We start from the raw sequence: 13,281 nt of genomic DNA, 5'->3' as shown, positions 1-13,281 counted from the left end.
CCGTTCCGTGGGGGTTGTTACGACGTAACGGCTGACGGCCGTCCCTATAACCGCTGAGCCCCTGCGGGGTCGTCGTCAGTGGTCTGTTAACTGTCGGGTCGTAACATCAGCTCCCCTCTTAAAGGTCTTGTCCTCGAGACCTGAGTATAGGTAGGTCGTTGGTCCCAGGTTGGGGATCTACAAATTTGCTTCCTTTGTTTTTCATGATGCCGACACCATGTCAGGTCGCGTTCGAAAGACAAAGTCGTACTTGACTGTGATAAAAGATCGTGAGAGAGCTGCGCTTATTGAATACGTGGAGTCCCGATCGATTGCTAGCGACATGCCTTGCACTCGTTGTTTCCGTGCAAAGGTCCCGTGTCGTTTTGGCGAGAAGTCTACACGCTGTAGGACTTGCATCGAGGCGAAGAAACCTTGTGACGGCGTCCTCGTGGCGTCTACTCGTAAGTCGTGTTTTTGTGTTTTCGCTGTTCTGGGGGTTGCTAATGTTTGCTTCTAGTTCAGAAGTTGAACTCTTAGCAAAAGGAGTGGGATGAGAAAGAAGAGAAAGCGGGTGAGGAGCTATTCGCGCTTCATCAAGAGTTTGCTCGTTTGCAAGTTCAAATGGCGGATGCTGCGGGTCGTCTGAAACGGATTCGGACGGTCCGTAAGATGGTTCGGGAGCGGCAGACCGAAGTTTTTGAGCGTGGTATGCAGGAGGTTGACAGGGAGGATGGCGTCCTGGCGGACGACGAAGTCCTACCTGCCTTGGATGCTTACGAGAGGTTCGTCGTTAGTGACCTCTAGGCAGTGGGTCTCGGGAATGATCCTCCTTGGTCCCTTTTTGGTTTTGGTGACGAGTTTGTGGGTTTAGGTCCTCTGGTGGATGGCGCGGGTGCGGGGAGTGTTAGAGGTTCCTCGGCTACTCAGGGCTAGGTGTTCCTAGGCGAAGAAACGTTTTGTTGCCCTGGGGTTTCTTGGTTGGTCGAAACTTGGGTTGAGGGTTTCTGACGCGAGGGTTGTGTGTTGGTCTTTGCATGACTTTGGCGTGCTGTCGTGTTTCCCATTGCGTCCAGTATTCTTGAAGTTCCTCTTGTGCGTGCTCCAAGTTTGATGCGGGTTCCCATGTGTTTTCTTCGTGTCCGTAGTTTTTCCACTTGATTAGGTATTGTATTTCTATATCATCGTGCTGATCGATGTGATCGAGGATCCTTTCGACCTCGTAGTCCTGTTCCGGGTCGACTTCGATGTGGTCCATAGTTCGTGATCCTTTTGGTGCTGGCTCGAGAAGTGAAATATGAAAAACTGGATGACACTTCATAGTGTCTGGTAGTGCGAGTTTGAAGTTGACGTTGGATACCTTCTTCGTGATTTCGAAGGGTCTAAGTTTCTTGAAGTCTAACTTATCGCTTGGTCGTTTTGTTTTGATGTTCCGGCGGAGAAGGTATGCGCTATCCCCCTCCTTCAGAGTTGGTCCCTTAACTCTTGTCTTGTTAGCGTATTTGCGCATGCGTTCGCGTATAAATTCAAGGTCTCTAGGAAGATCTCGTTGGATTTCCTTAAGTTTGTTGATATCTGCCACAGCTTTCAGAGCTGTTGGGCCTTGTCGGGGTTGTCCATAGGCTGTCGGGTTGAATCCGTAGTTCAAGTAGAATAGTGATTCTTTTGTACTTTCTCCTACTGCGCTGTTGTAGGCGAACTGGGCCATAGGTAGCAGTTGGACCCAGTTGTTTTGCTGATAGTTGACGTAGCAGCGTAGGTAGGTTTCCATGATCTGATTGATTCGTTCTGTCTGGCCATCGGTTTGCGGATGGAAAGCGGTGGACATCTTGTGGTCAGATCCTAGCTGCGAGATCAGGGATCTCCAAAACTTGGAAGTGAACAGCTTGTCTCTGTCGGATACGATTTCCTTCGGCATTCCGTGTTGGCTTACGATCACCTGCAGAAACTTGTAGGCGAGGTCTTCTGCAGTGCTTGACTCCATGTACGGAATGAAGTATGAGTACTTTGTGAGTCTGTCGACGATGATGAGGATACTGTCGTAGTGGACGTTGGTCATCGGTTCTCGGGACTTAGGTAACTTAGTGACGAAGTCCAGCGAGATGGATTCCTATGCGGTTTGCGGCACTGGGAGCGGCTGTATCTTTCCATAAGGCTGATGTCGGCTGGGTTTGCTTTTTACGCAAACCTCATAGTCCTTAATCGCTAAAGATACTTCTTGTCGTGTAGCCGTTTTGTCGTAGTGTTGACGGATGCGTTTCCACGTTTTGGTTACGCCTTGGTGACCATGTGCGGGTGCGGAGTGTATCTCCCTAATGGCTTCAGGAGACATCCTTCCAGGCGTGCTGGTACTGTCTCTTCTGGCCATCATTAAGAGTCTGGCTGCTGGCACAAGGTCTCCGTTTTTGTCTGTTTTGAGGATAACTCGGGTTTCCTCAGGTACCTGGACCTCGTGGTCCGGTCGTCGGCTGAGGGCGTCGGCCCTGCCGTTCTCCTTGCCCTTCCGGTAGATGATTCTGAAATTGAATTCTGACAAGAATTCGGACCATCGAATTTGTCGTTTGTTGAGATCTTTCGATGTGGTGAAGTGTGCGAGGTTCTTGTGGTCGGTGTATACTTTGACCTCGTACTTGGTTCCTGAGAGTTGCGGTCTCCATTCTTTGAATGCCTCGATAATTGCCATAAGTTCCTTGTCGTGTATCTGGTAGTTGAGTTCTGGGCCGTGTAACTTGCGTAAGAAGAAGGCGCAAGGGTGTAGTCGTCCTTCGTCGTCTCGTTAGCCTAGTTGTCCTCCTATAGCGTAGTCTGAGGAGTCGGTCTCGACTTCGAATGGTTTCTCGGGGTTTAGTATAATAAGTATTGGTTCCGATGTGACTTGTTGTTTGATCTCGTTGAAGGCTTGTTCTTGTTCTTCTTCCCATTGCCAGGGAACATCTTTCTTCGAGAGTCTCGTGAGAGGGTCGTTTTTGTCTGAGTACCCTTCTAGGAACCGTCGGTAGTAGTTCACATATCCAATAAAGGATTGTACGTCCTTAACGTTCTGTGGTGTAGGCCAGTCTCGTACTGCTGCGATTTTGTCTTTGGATATTTTGAGGATTCCTGGGGCTATCGTAAAACCTAGGAATTCGACTTCTTTGGCGTGAAACTTGCTCTTCTCGGGTTCCACTAGGAGTTTGGCGTCTTGCAGTTTCCGCAGTACTTAGTGTACGTGTTTTTTGTAGTCTTCCAGAGTCTTGGAGAAGATTAGGATGTCGTCGAGGTAAACTACGACGAACACATCTAGAAATTCTCGTAAGACGTGGTTGATCATCGTCTGGAATGTCGCGGGTGCGTTGGTGAGTCCGAAGGGCATCACAAGGTACTCGTAATGTCCTCGGCGTGTTCGAAACGCTGTCTTCCATTCTTCACCTGATTTCATCCGGATCAGGTTATAGGCTCCTTTTAGGTCGAGTGCTGTAAACCACTGTGCTCCGTGCAACAGGTCTCGTAGTTCGGAGATGAGCGGTAGTAGGTAGCAGTTCTTGATCGTAATGTCGTTGAGTTTCCGGTAGTCGACGCAGAGTCGTAGTTTGCCGTTCTTTTTTGGTACGAACAGGATTGGGTATCCCGCTGGTGATGTAGAGGGTCTGATGTATCCCTTCTGTAGATTTTCTTTAAGGTAAGCGTCGAGTGCTTCTATTTCTTTCTGGTTGAGTCCGTAGATTGCTTCTAGCTTTGGCTCCTTCCCTTCCTTAAGGGGTATCTCGTGGTCGTAGTTGCTGTGTTCCGGGAGTCCGGTCTCGAGTTCTTCGGCGAATAGCTTCTGGTATTGCCGGTATTCTTCTGGGATAGACAGAAGTCGGTCTTCCTTGCCGATGTCTGTTGCTGATAACGTCCTGGCGTTTGCATCCTTTATCCGTAGGTATGCTAGAAATCTCTTCGCTTCAGGAGTCTTGAGAGGTTCGTTTGAGGCACCGTTCCGTGGTTGCTTCTCAGTGACTGAATCCTGGTCCCAATGGAGTTGGCCTGTTCTCCAATCTATCCGTGGGTTACTGTCGTATAACCATGGTCTTCCAAGGATGACATCGTACTTGTCTCTTATCTCCGTAATATCGAAGTTCAGTCGCTCATTCCGGCCATGGATCTGCAAAGGGAGTTGCGCTGTCTCCATAGCAATGCGTCCTCCGCCGTACTGGACTTGTTCTCCTTCAACGGTGCTGAGTTCGTAGCAGTCTTCGGCTGCTTTTCTTTTCCAGGTTATCTTTCTTTCATTCACCGTTCTTGGTGATATGAAGTTTCCTTGGGCTCCGCTGTCGATCATGGCGGTAGCTGTTCTTCCGTTGAGCTGTATTTGGACTTGTACATGCTCGTGTCGTTGTGTCGTGGGCGTCGTTGCGCTACATAGGGACCTTGTCTGGACTGCCTGTCGTTGTCCCTTGTCTTCGGTAGGCGAGTCTAGTTTTTTTTGACTGCTCGTCCGTTCCTTGTTCGTCGTTTTCTTGCTGTTTCTTCCATGCTTCGTCTTTCTTGATATAGTGGACTCGGCGCTGGTCTTGGTAGCAGTGATACCACTGTATTTCTTCGTCAGAGTCCTCTCCAGAGCTGGTGTCGTTGACTGAAGCGACTTCAAAGGCGACTTCCAGTTGGGCATGTTGGCGGGCAACATCGCGAGGTGTTTCCGAGTCGTTGGGGGTGTTCTTGGTCGTTTCTGATTCGACCTGTTCTTCCAGTTCTTGGTTGATTTGGCGGATCCGTGCGGGATCTCCTTGTGCATGTTGTCGTCGTTCGATGTGTGCGTCCAGCGCACCGAGTTGTCGTTGCCACATAGGGTTTTGTAAGTCCTGTTGAATCCGCTGCAGGTTGGCTTGTCGTCCTGCGTAGAGGAGGTTTAGTCTTCGCTGATTGTCTTGTTCTAATTCCTCGTTGTCGTTTATACTATCGAGCTGTTCGATTGTCTTGCGCTCGATTTTGCTATTGCTTCTATATCCCACAGCGAGGGTCCGTTTAGGTGCGTTGGTAGTGTCGTAACCAGATCGTTCTTGAGGTTTCTGGGGGTACCATCCTGCGTGTTCCTTACTGCTAGAGTGGATATGGCAGTTGTCATCGAAGCAGGTGGTCTAGTTGAGTTGTTCATGAGGGATCGTCTTCGTAGCGATACTCGCTTGTCGTTTCTCTGGTACCGGTTGGAAGCGTTCCTTCTTAGGTGACCTGCATTCGTATGCTAGGTGTCTAATCTTCTGGCAGTTATAGCACTGTCTATCTTTCTTCCAACTGTCGTTCTTTTTGTCGTTTCTCTGTGTAGCACTAAGGTCCATTGGTCCACTGTAGTGACCATAGGCAGTACTTTGTCGGGGGTTGTTCTAGTTGTTGCGGGGTCTATTGTCGTTTCGCTGGTTGTTGAACTGGTGCTGAGGCTGCCACTGGTACTTGCGTCCTGAGTTGGGGTTTTGTCGTTTTTCGCCTCTTTCCTTTCGTCGTTCGAAAAGCTGGTTGTCGATTTTGATGGCGAGTTCGGCGTACTAGAGAAAGTCGTCAGGTCGATCAATCTTGATGATCTCGTCCTTGACTTCGTCTTTTAGTCCTTGATAGAACATAAAGATCTTGGTTTCCTCGGTAAGGTCGAGTTAAACGCTAAGTTGTCGGAAATTGGCGGAGTAGTCTTTGGCGGACTTAGTCTGCTTAAGTTGTGCCAGATCTCGTTCGGCTTGTCGCTTTTCGTCGGGGTCTTGGAAGAGTGACCTGAGCGCATCCTCGAATCCTTTAAAATTAGCGTAGATGTCGCGGGTCTCGGTAGTGCACTCGTCGAGGGTCTCGCATTTGAGGTATTCTTCCTAGATTAGTTTAAACTACTTGAGGGCCTTTCCTCGGAGGTAGGTAGCTGCGTGTACTACTTTTTCGGTTTCGTTAGTGAAATCTCCATGGTGAAAGTTCTAGTAGTTTTTGACCTGAATTAGGAATCCTTTAAGGGTCCCGGGGGTTCCGTCGTAGGTGACAGGCGTACTGAGCTTGAGCTTTTGTCGTCCTCCGTGGACGGGCGTGGTGACGATGTTGGCGGCGGCCCGGAGGGTAGTGATTTCCCCCTGGAGTTCCTGGATCTTCCGGAGGTTGGCGTCCCCCTTGATGTCTTCTTCCAGCTTCTTGTAGGCCTGTCTAGCGTGCTGGAGTTGCTCGTTGAGGTTTTCCATTGCTTGTCGGTTTTCGTTGACGATTTTCTGCATGTCTTTTGTCTCGGCTTCTTGTTTCTGGATTATGCGTCGGAGCTTATCGTAGCTTTCCTTGGTGAAAGAGCCATCTCCATCGGAGTCGTACTTGAGGTCCGGCATGTCGAAGTCCTCAGTGTTGGCGGGCTCCTGCGCGAGGCTCTGAGGCTGGTTGCGCGAAGAGGATGAGGATCCTGGAGTAGGTGATTTGGCAGAAGCGCGAGAAGACATCTTGTCTATACTGTTTAGTAGTTCTCAAAAGGTGACTTACTGAACAGGAGCAATCAAAGTGTTACGGCTAGCTAACTGACAGTGGGTTTGTGTTAACAGTAAGCCAGGGATTGAGAGTAGTAACAGTCGTTCCGTGGTCTTGGTCGAATAGATCGTAGATCTTCAAAGGTCTTGGTGATTAGTCAAGGCCTCAACAAGAGTCGTAGAGTAGTCGTCACTTAGGTATAGCTGAAAGTACCGGTTAGGGTAATTACGAAGTTGATTGCTGAAGAACTAGGAAAGGTAGGACTCGAGAGGACTCGAGTCCCAACTATATACAAGTCTGGTTCCATGCTGAACACTTCCTGATCCTGGGGGACCGACACCCAGGACGTCGGTCTATCGCCATGGACCGCCCTTGGCACCGTCGGTCGATTGATTAATTGATTGATTTATTCCTACTCGGTTATGAAGCCGCTCTTATGCCAGCAGCTATGCCCGGAAAGCGGGGTTTGGCAGGTAGCCGAAGCGTCGACAATGAACAGCGACGCCCTACTTCGCCCTGATGTTGCATCAGGGCCAGCTATCCCCAAGCTCCCCACTATGTTCTCTATTCTGTGTGTTTGTGCCCTCTGTTGAAGAAGTGTGTTGCTCTCCTGTCTGCTTTCTCGCTTTTGTATTGCTCTCTAGAATGCTTGTTTTGCGTCCTCCTGCTTCGGTTCAGTTGGTGCTGGTAGCACCGTATCTGGTTCTTTGTACCTACAGTCTCCCCCCAGCGCTCAGCTTTGTCTCTTTGTTTTGTCCGTATCCTCCCGGACTTGTATATGCCGTTTTCTCAGTTGCATCTATAAATTCTTTGTTGCCTCCTGCCGGGTTCCTATGTGGCCTCTTGTTTCTTGCCTGTTGACCACTATTGCCCTCCACCACATTGGCCCAAGGGTCTTCCACGAAGCATAATGCTCCACTGACTCCGACATGTTCGATTACTGGGTATGAGAGCTCCCGCACAGATTCCGCAGACATTGTCGCGCGTTGAAGGGACACCAATCCTTCTTCGCAAAAGGGGCGACAGGGGACCAGTCTGTCTGTAGTCTGTAGTATTGTGTGGCATCGATCGTAGCATGCCTAATGCCTGGTGCTTTCTCCGTGCGGAAGGTGATACTGTTCTGTCGGACTCATCTTCGTCGTTGTGGGACGTTGCAAACTTTGTCGGGGGTGACAGGTGACCCAAAACCTGTCGGCGGCTGTTGTGTTGAAGTTGATTGTTTGGGCGCAGTCTTAGTGCTTCGTGTAGCGGCTTGTGGCTCGCCTGTGGTGGTGGTAACAGTGTTGTCTATTGATATGTCGTATTTTGCGGCTTGCTCTCAAGTTTTTCATTGTAGTCGGGGCGTGCTCTGCGGCCATCTTGGGCCCCTTTGGGACGTAGAATCAAGGCCGAGGATGGCATTGCATCGAAGGGGGCTCTGTGGCCGCGAGCACGCGTATTTGGGGCCGTTTTTGCTCCGATTTTCAAAAATTTCGTTCTCGCTGTTGTTGATGTTTTTCGGACCGCCCTTGGCACCGTCGGTCCTGTCCCAGGACCGCTTATCGTCCGTCGGTCCTGCTTATCGTCACGTGACCTGTATCCTAGTTCTTCCGTTCCGTGGGGGTTGTTACGACGTAACGGCTGACGGCCGTCCCTATAACCGCTGAGCAAACATCAACAACAGCGAGAACGAAATTTTTGAAAACAGCATCAAATTGATCAAACCACGCCCGCTCGCGCTCTCAGAGGTCACTTTAGGCATAATGTCATCCTCGGCATTGATTCTGCTCCCAAAGAGCCTGCTCGTGGCCGCGGGCGGGCTCTGACCACGAAAAATTCGAGAGCAAGCCACAAAGTATGACACGTCAATAGACAACACCATCGACACCACCGCGGTTGAGTCACGGGCTATCACGTGAGCACAACGACCAAGCCCAAACAAACATCAACACCACAGCCACCGATAGGTTATGGGTCGCCTATCACCCCCGACAAAGTTTGCAACGTCCCGCGACAACAACGACGACAAGCCCGACAGAACGGTATCACCTCCTGCATAGAGAAAGCACCAGACACCAGGCATGCTACGATCGATGCCACAAAATACTACAGTTTGCAGACAGATTGGTCCCCTGTCGCCCCCTCCGCGAAGAAGGATTGTCGCCCCTTCAACGTATGACAATGTCTGCGGAATCTGTGTACGAGCTCTCATACTTAGTAATCGGACGAATCGAAGCGGTTGGAGCATTGTGTTTTGCGGATTGAGTCCGACTCCAGGCGGTGGATGGAGGTGGTGGTCGAAAGATGGAAACATAGAGCCACATAGGAACCCAGCATGAGGCAACAAAAAGATTTACAGATTTAACTGAGATATAGCACATGCGAGTCTGAGAGGATGCGGACAAGATAAAGAGACGAAGCTGAGGGCTGGGGGGAGACTATAGGTATACAGAACCAGACATGGTGCCTAGCACCAACAGAACCGAAGTAGGAGGACGCGAAAGAAGGATTCTAGAAGGCAACACCAAGCGAGAGAGCAGGCAGGAGGACAACAATCTTCAACAGAGGGCATAAACACACAAGAATAGATAGCATAGTGGGAGCTTGGGGACAGCTGGTCCTGATCCAACAACAGGGCGAAGTGGGGCGTCGCGGTTTATCGTCGATGCTTCGGCTGTCTGCCAAACCCCGCTTTCCGGGCATAGCTGCTAGCATAAGAGCGGCTTCATAACCGTGTAGGAATCAATCAATCATCAATCTATAACCGCTGAGCCCCTGCGGGGTCGTCGTCAGTGGTCTGTTAACTGTCGGGTCGTAACACCCGGGACTGGCGGCGAGGCTGGAACTCCGAAGTGTTGAAAATCCGGATACGTTGGAGTAGAAGTTCAAAGCGGTCCCGAGGCATAAACCGGGTAAATGGGTAGATGGGACGTTCCTTGTTATCCCCAGCTTCCCAATATCCCTCTAATTGGGATTCACTATGAATTCCTATATAAATCAAAATTCCTAAGAAGAGGTAAACCTCGTCTATAGAAGTCTTCTCCCACGAATTTATTCGTGACCGTTTAGGCTAGGGACCCTATACCGGTGCCGCGTTCGTCCAGCTAACCCACTTCTCAACAAGGTCCCGGGGGACGTAGCGGAAGAAGAGGTCTAACGGTGCCGCTGGCAAGCCCCGTATCTCTCGGGCCCGGGCCGGTACGTCAAACGGAACGAATGAGCCCGGAGGGCCACGCTCAACAGCCGGGGGCTCACGGGGCCGGACCGTACTACTATCACACCGCTCCGGCGTACAGTCGGCGTTGCAAGCGGTATCGAGGTCTTCCGGAAGGATCTCAACATATATCGTACTTTTCACGGAAGCCTTAGTGGCACCAGAGGCGTTAGAAGCGTCAGAATCGCTTAACGATATCGTCACATTCATCGTAGTGTCAGTTTGTATGGTGACGGCACTGAACGGCATATTGAGATAAATGTCGTATTACTATTGTACCGATAGTTGTGAGGGGTAAAAGTGGCTCTAAAAGTGGGAATCTAAAGGCTTGGCGAAAATGGGGTCCATTCGCGGTTGATGGGATAGACTCATAGCCTAAGACATCCTTTCTGGTTTTGGAGGATTTTTGCGTGTAGCAACTGCAGGTCCGGGCCGCTCAATGTCGATGGGATCACTCTGATGATGACATCCGTGTGTTTGATGATGCTTGGCCCCCAAGGAATTCTGACGTCGTTCATAGTCATTCAGCACAGAGTTTTCATCATCTACTTCTTGCCCGGCTCTACTGAGTATGATGTGACATCCTGGCGGGTTGCAGCGCTACCCTCGTGGCCGATTGCCTTGTCTACACCCGTATGTATGCAAGCCGAAATGTAGTAACAGTTACGTTTCAACGATGTTTGTGTCGAGAGCCAGTGGCACGAAATTCCTTGCAACGGCGCTCTTTGTTCCCTGCCAAATTTGTGTAAAGCCCAGTAGTTCATCTGACTGTGAACCTTCCTTAAGCCAGCACCCAGAAAGAGATCATTCCCAACTACGGGTCACTTTCCCATCAGGGCAAGGTCATTGAGACGATTTGAAGCCATCACCTTGTCAATCGAAGCCTGAGTCCGAGTTACAACTATAATGAAATTCTGTAGTACTACAAGGGAATACTTGGGCAGAAGAAACCCAAGCGAACAAACTAACTCGAGAGTGCATCATACGTGCTGGAAATTGAAATTAGGTTATAACAAGTTGAATCTCATCTATGTTTAAACTGCTCTGCTGTCTCGATACATGGCTAGGTGTTTCGTCTTGTGTCAGATTACGGTTATTATGGGTCAAGCCAGATTGATGGACTGGATGTTTACTCCCTAATTTGTACAATGATGAATGCATTTGAGAAACGGAACGTTAGGATGTCTTCTGTTGCTTTGTGAATTCAAGAACGGATTTGGACAAGAACCCGTTGATCAAATCACAGTTGCAATCACTATGCCTAAGTATTTCTCCTTTCAATTGTAGGACTTCCTCCTTTAGAATACGTAGCTCCTCTTGTAGCTTTGCGTTTTTTTCCCCCAGCGACTTCTCCAGCTCTTGTAGCTCGTCCATTTGACACTGAGACCTCCGTCTATACCGGGACGCAGCGGCGCGGTTTCTAGCACGGTTTCTCTCGGTCTCGGTATGACTACGTAGTGTATTCGACGTTGTCGAAGAGACTGGCGACAGAATCCCTACCTCTGTAGTAGGGCTGATATGTGGTGACATGTTCGTATCACATTGTTGTTGAAATGGTTGTTGGGTCAGAGCATTGTAGCTCGAAAATATCGGAAAAAAGGAGGATTCGACTAAAACAATCATTGGAGACGGTTAGAAGACCGCCACAGTTTGTTTCTGCTTGCTGTTGTATACCTGGTTCTTCTTGTCGTGGAGCTAAAAACTCCTGCGAGTCCAGCGGAGACTCGGCGTCAACAATGTCATGGCTTTTCCCCGCATCTGTCGGACTGTCGCCAAACTTCCTGCTAAATACCCCACCAACATTCTGGTGTATGTGTTATTAATGAGAGATCTTTCCTATTGTCTTGTTTCATACTGAGGTATAGACTGATGACCTACTTCATCAATAAACGTGTCTTGATTGATGTCCTGTAGAAGATCAAAGTCCAGTGCGAGATGCTCATAATAGCCAGTTGTGAGGAAATCATCGGTGTGCCAGAACGTTGCGTTGTTACTGGTGTCGAAGAAGTACATTGGATAGCCGCACTCTGCAGGATCCTGGACATACTGCCGAGTGGCTTGCGACATAGTAAGGTGTGTGGATTCGGAAAAAAGGACTAGGACGGAAAAACAAGGCCAACAGTGCTTTGGGTTTCACATCTAAGACATTAATAGAGATAACTCGCAAGCACTAAGCCCTCATGACGATGATGAGGCTTTATTAGCATTTTCAGGAAATCACTGGCAACATCTTTCTCCTTCATTTGATTCAAGAATGTTGTTCACTACCTTACCCAGTGATATGATAATAGATGAGGCAATTAATACGAATTATTACGCCAGTGATGTAAGGGTGAAAGGAATGCGTGAAGCTGCAAGGTTTTGGACACAGGACCGTTGAGGAACCGGTTTACCAGAATTGCTTTTTCCGCACTAGTCTTGCCGGGCATTAGTTCCGTCGTGATACGAGCGGGTTTGCCCAGAGAACATCACCCCGATCTGCTATTGGTCTACCCTACCTTGTTCGAGAGGCGCGGGGTTGAGATTGGGGGGTCTTGTCTGCCCTACGCGGGGCTGAGGACGCGCTAAAATCCCTATTATGGTAAAAATCACGAGTAGCCTTCTCTCACGCAGCAATTGGCCCTCGTCTTGCAGCGTGGACGGAACAGGGTCCGGCCGCTGGCTGCTGACGTGATGGCGATGCATGGATAGGTATCCACAACGGATATACCTTCACATCGCATCCTAAATTTCATATCAATATACCCACACTCGGTTCAACTCCTTGAGTACCCGGAGCTCGGTAGCTTGATTTAGTTACTAGCGTGGGGGGCCATATCAAGATCCTATCGGCATTGGTACATCTAGATATCCAACATCATATTTAGCAAAATTTCACCTTCCTACCAATCCAAGGGACGACGATTATTACTATATAAGGTAGATCGGCCCCTAAGAGGGCATTTTGGTGCCAAGGTGAATGGCAGTTAGGTTAGTTGCTTATCAAGAATGTGTGCCTGGAAGGTCCTTGGGGTATAAATCTTACAGTTTTGTGGCTTTTCAAAAGGCGGATTCAGAAAACGTGCTGATTGTGGGCGACCCTGGAGAAAGAGACGCGATGGCTGCCAACGTAAAAGGAATGTCTGAATAGGTTTTACAATAAATTTGCCTTCTAAATTATATCTTAGATCGACAGTAATACATCCATGCTCGTTTTCTTTAAGACTTAAAACTCAGCGGCCTGATTTCCAACAAGGTTGAGGGCGCAAAAGCTACCAATCCACGGCCGGCACAGCCTGAGCCACGTCAACCGTGACATAGCTCGTAGCAGTGGGACTGCGAATGTAGTTGGATACTTAGTCGATCTGATCAGAGAGGGGAGCACCACCTCCAGAGTTTTGGTCCATATCTCCACGGCGATCACGATATAAATGTGACAGATAATAGATATCACAGTGACTTTAAGATGTTTGACCCTGAGGTAGTAAAGCTGCGGATATGTTTTTTTAGCTTCAAGGACGACTAATTATAAAACCTCATGTATCGATTAATACTTTGGCTTCATAGCAGCTGATGTACGATCTTGGATGGGTCTTTACTCTGGTTAATGCTAATTTCACCCGCGCCCAACCTTGCACAAGCCAACCAAGCCTTCCCAGGGCAATAAACGAACGGTTCCCTCCGAAGGCTTCTCA

The 13,281-nt window shown here is 49.2% G+C and overlaps 6 protein-coding genes across 6 annotated transcripts; 2 read left to right on the top strand and 4 right to left on the bottom strand.

Moving 5' to 3' along the window:
• Nucleotides 1-217: 217 nt before the first annotated feature.
• On the top strand, nt 218-519 carry CTRU02_211253 (uncharacterized protein; the record flags this gene model as incomplete). The annotated part of the gene is made up of 2 exons (XM_070205595.1): nt 218-443; nt 500-519. The coding sequence occupies 2 exons, from the start codon at nt 218-220 to the stop codon at nt 517-519; spliced, it is 246 nt and encodes an 81-aa protein (XP_070060838.1).
• Nucleotides 520-603: 84 nt separating this feature from the next.
• Nucleotides 604-786, top strand: CTRU02_211252 (uncharacterized protein; the record flags this gene model as incomplete). Its single annotated transcript, XM_036720277.2, has 1 exon — nt 604-786. The coding sequence occupies one exon, from the start codon at nt 604-606 to the stop codon at nt 784-786; it is 183 nt and encodes a 60-aa protein (XP_036588020.2).
• Nucleotides 787-901: 115 nt separating this feature from the next.
• On the bottom strand, nt 902-2,662 carry CTRU02_211251 (reverse transcriptase domain protein; the record flags this gene model as incomplete). The annotated part of the gene is made up of 2 exons (XM_070205594.1): nt 902-2,089; nt 2,168-2,662. The coding sequence occupies 2 exons, from the start codon at nt 2,660-2,662 to the stop codon at nt 902-904; spliced, it is 1,683 nt and encodes a 560-aa protein (XP_070060837.1).
• Nucleotides 2,663-5,888: 3,226 nt separating this feature from the next.
• CTRU02_211250 (reverse transcriptase domain protein) lies at nt 5,889-6,389 on the bottom strand (the record flags this gene model as incomplete). Its single annotated transcript, XM_070205593.1, has 2 exons — nt 5,889-6,196; nt 6,251-6,389. The coding sequence occupies 2 exons, from the start codon at nt 6,387-6,389 to the stop codon at nt 5,889-5,891; spliced, it is 447 nt and encodes a 148-aa protein (XP_070060836.1).
• Nucleotides 6,390-8,338: 1,949 nt separating this feature from the next.
• Nucleotides 8,339-8,707, bottom strand: CTRU02_211249 (uncharacterized protein; the record flags this gene model as incomplete). The annotated part of the gene is made up of 1 exon (XM_036720274.1): nt 8,339-8,707. The coding sequence occupies one exon, from the start codon at nt 8,705-8,707 to the stop codon at nt 8,339-8,341; it is 369 nt and encodes a 122-aa protein (XP_036588017.1).
• A 765-nt stretch (nt 8,708-9,472) lies between these two features.
• CTRU02_211248 (transposable element-derived protein) lies at nt 9,473-9,856 on the bottom strand (the record flags this gene model as incomplete). Its single annotated transcript, XM_036720273.1, has 1 exon — nt 9,473-9,856. One exon carries the CDS (start codon nt 9,854-9,856, stop codon nt 9,473-9,475), a length of 384 nt encoding a protein of 127 aa, XP_036588016.1.
• Between the last annotated feature and the right edge of the window lie 3,425 nt (nt 9,857-13,281).

The sequence above is a fragment of the Colletotrichum truncatum genome (genome assembly GCF_014235925.2).
Source record: "Colletotrichum truncatum strain CMES1059 chromosome Unknown Contig_0007, whole genome shotgun sequence".
In the NCBI taxonomy this organism is placed as follows: Eukaryota; Fungi; Ascomycota; class Sordariomycetes; order Glomerellales; family Glomerellaceae; genus Colletotrichum; species Colletotrichum truncatum.
Note: the sequence above shows the minus strand (reverse complement) of the source record. Positions and strands in the feature narration are given on the sequence as shown.